Source organism: Aphidius gifuensis, linkage group LG1, assembly GCF_014905175.1.
Source record: "Aphidius gifuensis isolate YNYX2018 linkage group LG1, ASM1490517v1, whole genome shotgun sequence".
NCBI classification, from domain to species: Eukaryota; Metazoa; Arthropoda; class Insecta; order Hymenoptera; family Braconidae; genus Aphidius; species Aphidius gifuensis.
The window spans coordinates 7,624,342-7,634,257 of NC_057788.1; the positions used below are offsets into that span (position 1 = coordinate 7,624,342).

Sequence of the window (9,916 nt, forward strand, 5' to 3'; positions counted from 1 at the left end):
CTAAAAATTTGATTAAAGCTTTATTGTATGTAACTATTCACTTGATTCAAAACTTACTTCTTCTTCCTCAATTTGTATGATTTTTTCAAGCCATTCAGCTGGACTCAAATCAATTTCCATATCCATCTGATCACTTGGATTAGTCTGATCCATATTTTATTGTTAGTTTATCTAAAAAAAAAAAAAAACAAATATATTATAATCGATGAACTGTATTAATAACCTCAAACAGATCTTAAAAGCTTAATGAAAAATTATAGACAGGTACCTATATGTGATAAAGTGTAAATAGCACCTGAACTACTACGCTACTACGCTACTGAACGACTGGACCAGCGGACCAGTCTGGACCCTACAGTAGATCTGGTCGATCTGGATCCGCTGGATTCCATGCGCGTCTCTCAACTAAATCACACGCGTAATTCAAAAAAATAAACGAAGTAGACCGAGTGCTGCCGAGTAAAAAAAAAAAAAAAAAAGAGCGACATGAGTCATCAAATTGGTAATAAAAATTTCGATATTACCAATTTTGTTGATTTGTAAAATTAATTTTTTAAATAATTATTGTCAAGACACACAATAACGACTGATTAAAAAATAAACTGAATGCAAGAATTATTTAAAGCTAAAGAGTATTTATTTATTTATTAATACAATATTAATTATTATGGTCAATAAAAAGATACAATATCAATTATAGTCAACAAAAAGAGAGAATATTAATATTAATCTTAACATAGTAATTAACTTAATGGAACTTTAAGTTCTTTTAATACTATAAAGATAACTTTCAATAAATAAAAATAAGTAGTTTCACGATATATTTTATAATCGTCAATATAACTAAACCACATATATGTATATATACATGAAAAAAATATAATTATTATTATTATATATTATCAATTGATTGATTAATCATCAGTTTTGAGCAAAAGAAATAAAATTCACCAATAACGAAGCTGTGTGAATTCTAATTTAGTATTACTTCCTTCAACTCTGAAATTTTCAAGTGCTTTCTTACCATTATCTGTTATATTTTTATAACATATACGTAAATGCCTTAATTTTTTTGCATTATTACAAAGATTAATTATAAATTCATCTGTAACACCACAAGAAAAATTAATACGTAGCTTTTTCAGATTTTCCATATTCCCAATTGGATGCATATTGATATTTTTCTTCCACGGTGATTGGTTTGTTTCTATGAAGATGAGAGTTAAATAATTCAAGTTTTTTATTTCACTTATCGACTGGATCATTGGTTGATTCAGTTGAAAATCACCTATATGTAAATTTTTTAAAGCGATTAATCGAGGAAATACCTGAAAAATAAATAAATAATTTATCAAAAATTAAATGAAAATTTTTATTGAGTAGTATAATATTTATATTAAAAGTTTAAATTTACCAAAGCCAGTGAATCTGGCAAAAAAGGTTTATTTGAAACATTATAAAAACATGTAAAATTCATGTATTCCAATGTTTCAACAACTTGTTCCAATGAGTTGATTAAAGTATCTGGTATAATTGAATCTTCACATTTCCAATGAATGCGCAAACTCTTAAAATGAGACATACTAGAAAAAGCATTTTCAAAATCTGCACTTTTTATTTTTTCCAAACTCAGAGTAAGATCCTCAATATTTGGACAAGTGTTTTTAATTAATGGCATTAATCGAGAAAAAGGATAATCGGTTATATATAGAGTTTTCAAATGAGATCCCCAAAAATTAGTCAAGTATTCTATCTCATTGAATTTTTCATGATAATATTCATCCGGATGATTTCGATCATCATTATCTGATGAATATGTTTCAAAGCATGAACTAAGAAATTCGTTATCTATTTTTTCGCATACTGAAAATTTAATTGAATATATTATCATTAGTATTTTATTTTTACTGAAAAATATAGTGTTGTTATTTTCTTACTTTTTTTGAGTTGTGGTTGACTAACTAATAAAGGAGCCAAGCGAATCAGACGCATATCATTTGAATCAAGTTTTTTTCTATTTTTATCATACTTCATGTAAATATTGAAATTTCTGAATTCACCAAAGTCGTCATCTTCATCGTTACTATCATAATAATCATCATCGTCGTCGTCGTCAGAGTCATAAGTTACAGGACAAGATGAATTATGATTACAGCCAGAAAAAGGAACATATTTATCACTAAATTTATTACCATAGCCAGACAGATAAAGTTCAAATCGGCTTTTTAATCTGTATCGTGGTGTAACGCGCTATATAAGAAAAAAAATTAATTTATTATTTAACACTTGATCAATAATATCAATAATAATGATTAAAACTTGATTGTATATATAACTATTCACTTGATTCAAAACTTACTTCTTCTTCCTCAATTTGTATGATTTTTTCAAGCCATTCGGCTGGACTTAAATCAATTTCCATATCCATCTGATCACTTGGATTAGTCTGATCCATATTTTATTGTTAGTTTATCTAAAAAAAAAAACAAATATATTATAATCGATGAACTATTAATAACCTAAAACAGATTTTAAAAGCTTAGTGAAAATGTAAAAAGTACCTGCACTACTGAATGTCTGGATCTGGATATGTCTGGACCAGTCTGGATCAGAGTTCCTGTGTTTCCTCAAGCCAACACACGCAACACACGTAATTCAAAAAAATAAACGAAGTAGACCGAGTGCTGCCGAATAAAAAAAAATAAAAAAATGATTATACCGACATGAGTCATCAAGTTGGTAATAAAAATTTCGATATTACCGATTTTGTTGAATTTGTAAATCAATTGTTTATATTTAAATAAATTATATAATAATTAATGCAAAAATGACTAATTGTTGTAATGAATAATACAACAGCTTAGCTTAATTAATAATCATTAATTTTAAGGAAATAATTTGTCAATAAAATTAAATTATTTTAAACAAAAAAATAATCATGATAAACCAATGACATAAAAAGTATAAACAAAATATATTATTTATTGAATAATAATAATTATAAATTATCAACAATGACCTTGTAAATTTATTGTTTATGAATATATAATTTTGTGTTTTTTATTTTTCTAGGAAAAATAGCGTGATGCTTGTGAGTCAATTAATAATGCTGATGAAAAGATAAAAAAACTAAACTGTCAATAAAAAATTAAATAATAACTAAGTCATTAAATATTCTCCAACTCATCAAACATCTTGGATTGTTGGTCATTTAGATAGGTATATATTTTATATAACAAATAATAATCAAAAGAAAAAAAAAAATAAAATGAGATAAGCCAGCACAAAGTGGTACAAAGTCGATTATTGAATGATCAAAATTATCAAAACAATACCGAGAGTCAACTGACAACAAGTATCATCAAGATTCATCAACATTAAAACAAGCAACACCATGGATCAAGAAGCTAATAATTCTGGGGTATTTTTAATATTTAATTTATATATTTATTATGTTTATTTCAAGATGTGCCTAGATGCTCCAAAAATAAAACACTCTGTACTTCATCATTTCTATAAATTACCATGATTATTTTAATAATTTTTTTATAACTTTAACGAGTCTACACATCATCATTTTTTTTATACCTCATAAAATTTATATTATTATATACTTGTTTGATTGATTGATCATACTGATAAATTATTAAATGTGGTAAAAGTTTAAAGACCTTGAGCTCATTTGAACGTGTGAAAAATCGCGAATAAATTGGAATATATTTTCACGTGCGCAGATTGATATCACCTGGTCAGCATTATCATGTTCACCTCTCGGGAAAGGGTAAAATATAAAAAATTATTTACCAATTAACTATTTAAAAAACCTAATTATAAAAATAATTTTTTAATATATTTTCAAGTGTTGTTTTTTGATTTTTCATTTGAAGTTATTTTTTATTAATAATAATTGTTTGTTAAAATAATTTTGAGGTTATTTTGTTGCTTTCTAATTATGCTTAAACAAATGTTTATTTAAATGAACAAAATTCTGTTTAAATAATTAAACGAGTTTTTTATTTTTTATAGCTGGTGACTGTTCTTGCAGCAGTTGGAACAATAATAACTGTTGGAGCTGCTGTTAAATATTATTTATCATGGAAAAAAAGCAAGAGGAAGACACCAGTTCTTCTGGAAGATCCAACAGTCAAGTATCAATTGCCTTTGATTGAAAAAGAGATTATTAGTTCAGATACAAGAAGATTTAGATTTGGTTTACCAACACCAGAACATGTACTTGGTCTACCAGTTGGTCAGCATGTTCATTTGATAGCCACAATTAATGATGAACTTGTTATTCGTGCATACACACCAATATCAAGTGATGAAGATCATGGTTTTGTTGATTTACTTATTAAAGTAAGTTTCATTAAAACAGAATAATTTACTTTATCTAAATGATTTTAATTCAACAAAAATAATTAATAATTAACAGGTTTACTTTAAAGAAGTACATCCAAAATTCCCAGAGGGTGGAAAAATAACTCAGTATCTTGAAAACATGAAAATTGGAGATACAATTGCATTCAAGGGACCTTCAGGACGTCTTGTATACAAAGGAAAAGGTGCTTTTACTATTAAATTGTTGAGAAAACCACCACCAAGTGAATATGATGTTAAAAAAGTACGTAAATATTATTTTCCAACATTTAATTTATCAATGAAGCTATTGATATATCAAAAAAAATAATAATAACATTAATAAATATATTTAATCTAGGTTGTTATGATTGCTGGTGGCACTGGAATCACACCAATGCTTCAACTTGTTCGTCAAATTGCTAGAGATCCAGAGGATCATACAAAAGTATCACTTTTATTTGCAAGTCAAACAGAAGAGGATCTTTATCTTCGTGATGAAATTGAAGAACTTGCTAAAAAATATCCAGATCAATTTAAATATTGGTATACTATTGATAGAAGTACTGAGTCATGGAAATATTCAACTGGTTTTGTCAATGCTGATATTATTAAAGAACACATGTATCCACCAGGTGATGATACAATTGTTCTCATGTGTGGACCACCACCAATGATCAACTTTGCTTGTACACCAAGTCTTGACAAACTTGAATATGATCCTAAACTCAGATTTGCTTATTAATTATTATTATTTTTTTTTTTCTTTCAAGTAATATTAAAATAAAAAATTTATTCCAATTACGCAATCAAAATGACATTATCATTTTTTAATCAATATTTTTCTTTTTAAATATATTGTGTAAATAAATAGGAAAAATTTTTAAAAATGTACAGTTTAAGCATTTATTATTAATGTTAAAACTCTTTGAATTATTGTTAAATAAATTGAAGGTATAGATTAATTATTTTTGTTTGTTGTTAATTTATTTTGATCTTATCCTAATTATTGTTAATTTAAGATGAAAAATTTTCATCTTTATTATTAAAAAATACAATCACAAAACAATATTGTTTAATGAGAAATAATTAATGAATTTAAAATATATTTATTAATGAAAATCTTATGAAATTTTTATAAAAAGAAATTACGAGGTAATTATTTAGCTTTTAATTCCATAACTTATCAGTGAATTATAGTGATGTTGATCTTTCATAAGGCAATAATCAATGGACCATTGGACAAATGGCTAATAAAGAATAATTATTTAACAATGTCCACGATCTTGAGTGCGTTTACGTGGAGCTGATCGAAGAATGTCATCAACACGAAGAATCATTTCTGCTGCTTCAGCAGCACTAAGAAGAACTTGTCGTTTAACTGCCCATGATTCAGTGATGCCAAGATTTTTCATGCAGCCAATTTTACCAGCTTCCATGTCTAAACCAGCACTGTTATTTCCAGAATAATGAGCAGCTCTGAGTTCACTGACAAGTTGAGCTGAATCATATCCAGCATTGTCAGCAATAACTGTTGGTAATTGTTGGAGTGCTCTGGCAAATGCTTCCATGGCAACAGCCTCTTTTCCAGCAGTTGCTGCTGCTGTTTTCATTACTGCAACAGCCATTATCATTTCACTACATCCACCACCATAAACAATTCGTGATTCTTTAACAGTTGCAGCAAGAACACAAAGAGCATCATGAATTGATCGTTCAGCTTCATCCAAGATTTGTTGTGTTGCTCCACGAATAACAATTGTACATGCCTCTCCCAATGGAACTCCGGAGAAACGTAAAATAGTATCTTCTCCAATCATTATTTGTTCAATTGATTCACATTTGCCAAGTTTGACAAGTTCAGGTCGATCAAATGTACTGACAATTTCACCTCCAGTTACAAGAGCAAGTCTTTCAATTCCATCAAAGTCAGCATGTTCAATTGCCATGACATTTGCATCAGCAAACAATTGTTCTGGATAATTATAAATCAATTGTCTGTTGATAAAGACATTGCAACCATGTTTTACAATTTTATCAACTTTGTCTTTCATTTTTTCTTTTTCAGCAGTTTCAAGTTCAGCAATTTTGGCCATTGAGTCAACTCGTACTCTTGAACCAAATACTTTAATTTTATCTGTGTCCATTGGAGTATTTGCAATTAATATTTTAGCATCAGTTATTTTTTGTGGCTGATGAACACCTGGTTTTTTGTCTAGTAAAAATCCAGTATCTAAGAAAGAATCAGCAAGAGTTGCTCCTCTTTTCTTGATGATCTGTATGGCAGATAAATTGCCAGAGCCTTTAAGACGAAGGACTGCATCAACTGCAAGTTTACTAAAATGTTCTTTGTGTTGTGAAAGAATCTTTGAGCTCAATGTTGTACGTGCAATATTCATGAGATCCTCACGAAAACGTTCTGAATCTGCTGAATTGTCAGATGTTGCATTTTGAAGAGCATTTTTAGCAACATCTTGTGCAACACGCCAGCCCTCAATTATTGTTTGTGGATGAATTTTTTGTTCAATTAATTTTTCAGCTTCTTTCAATAATTCTGAGGCTAAAATAATAAAAAAAACATGGTCAATACAGGGTCATATTCAGAGCTGAAGATAATCATCAAGTGAATATTTACCAAAGACTGTGACTGATGTGGTACCATCACCAACTTCATCATCTTGAACTTTAGACATATTTACAAGAATTTTAGCTGCTGGATTATCAACTCCAATACTCTTGAGAATAGTTGCACCATCATTGGTTACTTCAACTTGACCAGCACTTCTACCATGAGCAACTAGGATCTTGTCCATGCCTTTTGGGCCTAAAGTTGATTTTACCAATTCTCCAATGGCAATTGCACCAACAAAAAGACTCAAACGAGCAATTTCAGCTTTTTCCTCTTCTGCCTCACGGTTCAATACCCTCACAGGATTTAAGGACATCTGAAAATAATTAAAATTCATAAATTAAATGGATCACAATCAAGTCTGACTCCAAAAACATCAGTCAATGACAACATTAGCACTATCATAATAATAGTAATAACAATAATGTATTCAAGAGTCATGAAAATACAGAATACATTTTAAAATACATAAAAATAAACGTAATAAAATAAAATAGGTATATAAAATATTTATAAATTAATTTTAAAGTTAATAATGTTTTAACTTAAAATTTATTAATATCATGAAGGTGCGGTTTTAAATTTCACATGACAAAATTCACAAATGACATGTCTTATTTTTGTTTACTCAATGAGCTTTGATATTAGTTTAAACAATAAAAAAAAAGTCACCATAATCAATAAATAATTTAATAATTATTATAAATATATAATTTAATTAATATTACCATTTTTAAGCCGGGATCTTGACAAACAAATAACAATGTTAAAAAAGGTTGGTCTTTTGTTAAACCGGGAAAAAAGATAATCAGCCAAAGCAACAGTCAGTGCGTTGTGATGGCGACATGTACTGCGATCACGTCATTTTTACAAAAAATTTTTTCAAGTCCTTGTATGGTGAAAAATCCCGAATGGTACATTATGATTTATGAGTATTATGAATTATATTGTTAATATTAAATAAACAGCATCTTTTTTTATCTCATTAGAATTTAATTATACCATAATTTATCTGGTAGTTTTTGTTTTTGATAAATAATTAATCAATGAATAAATAAAACATTAAAACAATTTCACACAATAAATTTTATGATACCAGTTTTTGTTTTCATTCCTTTTAAATATTATTGCGTTGGTCATGGTTTATCATGTTGAATAAAATTAATAATATAAATAATAATATTTGATTGGGTCATGAGAAAAAAAATTATAACATTTTTAATAATGATCATAGAATTATTTTGATTTGTTATTTGAATCAGCAATTGTACAAATTGTTAAATTGCAATATGTAATTAATTGATAAAAATATTTCCAACTGTAATTATTGTTGTTGATGAAATATTATCATCAATAAACATTGTTGTTTTTATGTTCCAACTGTAATTGTTGTTGTTGCCTAATCAATAAAACTAAAAAGGTAAAAAATTATCTAAAAATTTATGAAAAAAAATCAATAACAAAATCAAGTTAATAAATTTATTTTCTCTTTATTATTAAAAAAAAAAATAACGTATTGGTAATCAAGCTGTTACATAAAATAAATGAGAAAATATGTTTATGCTTGTTCAGCAGTTGGCATTGACTTGATGATGTCTGAGTTACCAGGATCTGTGATTGAGAGTGTGCAACAACGGAAGTATTTACCACAAGCTGTACCCAATTCAATATTGTTACCAGTGTAAAAATGAACTCCAGTTTTGGCCAACAAAGCGTAGTATTCAATCTCTGATTTTCTGAAATTAAAATTAAACAAAATGTCATTAATTTATTCATTAATCCACAATAAAGTTGTTCCCTCCCAGAGACAACACCACAAGCATCCTTATATTTTCATATAAATAATTAAATAAATAAAGATTTTTGCATCTCAGTCTTACCTTAGTGGAGGTGTGTTGTTGGCAATGATGACAAGCTTAGCTTTTCCTTGACGAAGAGATTTCAAGGTTTGCTTGTATCCCAATACGTATTTGCCTGATTTCATAACCAAAGCAAGTTTGGAGTTGATGCTCTCCATAGCCTTTTTCTATAATATATACAAACAATAACAATCACATTAATATACATTATTTAAATAATTAATTAATTAAAAAAAAATAATTAACAGGTTGAGGTTAGCACAATACCACGTGTGTTTCACAAAAAATAAAATTTTAATTACCTGTTTCTTTGGAGCAACCATTGTAATGGGTTTTTGTTGTCTTGTGACTGTTTAACACTGCAACAATAATAAATATAAATTATAATAATTTATATAAATAATAAAATATGGATAAAAAAAAAAAAAAAAATTGATTTATAAATTAATAAGCGTCTCACCTCTATCACGACACCGACGAAAAGATGAAAACACGGCGTAAGTGGCCGGAGCAAGATGGAGGATGAGTTGAGAGCAGTTGAGAGTTTTGCCGGCAGGATGATTTGAATATTTTTTTTTTTCTGTCAATGGATAGCGTTAGTAATATATTCTCTTTGTGACACAATTTAAAAATAAAAAATATTGAAAATATATATTTTCTTTTCCAAAAATTATATATGATACTATAACATCATCATAAAAAAGTCAGATGAAAAAATTAAATTGTCTCTTTCAATTCCCACAAGAGCTAAAGCATATTTGACATACAATACACTAAAATCATGCTTTATTAAATACTTAATTACAAATTTTAAAAATTATTAAAAGAAAAATTAATATAATTTTCCAATTTAAAAACAATTTAAATAATTTATTTTCAGCAATTTTCCAAACACATTAATTTCGAAAACTCATTCAAGTCATTCTCAAATTTTCAATTTAAATTAAAATATTATCTTTGAACTATATTTATTTTCTTTATCTCAAAGTGTATTTAAAAAAAATAATTTTCCAATGATTGCATACGAAAAAGAAACTCAAACAAATAATTTCGTTTCGATAAATTTTAAAAC

At 27.4% G+C, this 9,916-nt stretch overlaps 3 protein-coding genes across 7 annotated transcripts; 1 reads left to right on the top strand and 2 right to left on the bottom strand.

The window, feature by feature from the left end:
• The first annotated feature begins 2,809 nt into the window (after positions 1–2,809).
• Positions 2,810–5,322, top strand: LOC122847515 (NADH-cytochrome b5 reductase 2). 5 transcript variants are annotated; one of them, XM_044145265.1, is made up of 6 exons: positions 2,923–2,961; positions 3,073–3,421; positions 3,663–3,781; positions 4,027–4,356; positions 4,433–4,621; positions 4,718–5,166. In XM_044145265.1, the coding sequence occupies exons 3-6, from the start codon at positions 3,761–3,763 to the stop codon at positions 5,099–5,101; spliced, it is 924 nt and encodes a 307-aa protein (XP_044001200.1). In that variant the 5' UTR covers positions 2,923–2,961; positions 3,073–3,421; positions 3,663–3,760; the 3' UTR covers positions 5,102–5,166. The 5 variants fall into 5 exon arrangements, with proteins under 5 accessions (XP_044001199.1, XP_044001202.1, XP_044001200.1 ...); XM_044145266.1 differs by having other exon boundaries at positions 3,735–3,781; XM_044145264.1 differs by lacking the exon at positions 3,663–3,781 and having other exon boundaries at positions 2,810–2,961; positions 4,718–5,322.
• Positions 5,323–5,445: 123 nt separating this feature from the next.
• LOC122847509 (T-complex protein 1 subunit beta) lies at positions 5,446–7,827 on the bottom strand. Its single transcript, XM_044145252.1, has 3 exons — positions 7,714–7,827; positions 6,992–7,301; positions 5,446–6,916 (listed from the first exon to the last, which is right to left on the bottom strand). Exons 1-3 carry the CDS (start codon positions 7,714–7,716, stop codon positions 5,625–5,627), a joined length of 1,605 nt encoding a protein of 534 aa, XP_044001187.1. The 5' UTR covers positions 7,717–7,827; the 3' UTR covers positions 5,446–5,624.
• Positions 7,828–8,459: 632 nt separating this feature from the next.
• Positions 8,460–9,373, bottom strand: LOC122847522 (60S ribosomal protein L30-like). The gene is made up of 4 exons (XM_044145274.1): positions 9,305–9,373; positions 9,147–9,203; positions 8,866–9,011; positions 8,460–8,721 (listed from the first exon to the last, which is right to left on the bottom strand). The coding sequence occupies exons 2-4, from the start codon at positions 9,165–9,167 to the stop codon at positions 8,544–8,546; spliced, it is 345 nt and encodes a 114-aa protein (XP_044001209.1). The 5' UTR covers positions 9,168–9,203; positions 9,305–9,373; the 3' UTR covers positions 8,460–8,543.
• Between the last annotated feature and the right edge of the window lie 543 nt (positions 9,374–9,916).

Coding starts and splice junctions, on each gene's coding strand:
- LOC122847515 (XM_044145264.1), top strand. CDS start 3,395: ATGGATCAAGAAGCTAATAATTCTGGG. Junction 3,422..4,026: donor AAGAAGCTAATAATTCTGGG/GTATTTTTAATA, acceptor TATTTTTTATAG/CTGGTGACTGTTCTTGCAGC. Junction 4,357..4,432: donor TTGTTGATTTACTTATTAAA/GTAAGTTTCATT, acceptor AATAATTAACAG/GTTTACTTTAAAGAAGTACA.
- LOC122847509 (XM_044145252.1), bottom strand. Junction 6,917..6,991: donor CACATCAGTCACAGTCTTTG/GTAAATATTCAC, acceptor TTATTATTTTAG/CCTCAGAATTATTGAAAGAA.
- LOC122847522 (XM_044145274.1), bottom strand. CDS start 9,167: ATGGTTGCTCCAAAGAAACAG. Junction 9,012..9,146: donor TGGTTGCTCCAAAGAAACAG/GTAATTAAAATT, acceptor TATATATTATAG/AAAAAGGCTATGGAGAGCAT. Junction 8,722..8,865: donor AACAACACACCTCCACTAAG/GTAAGACTGAGA, acceptor TTTTAATTTCAG/AAAATCAGAGATTGAATACT.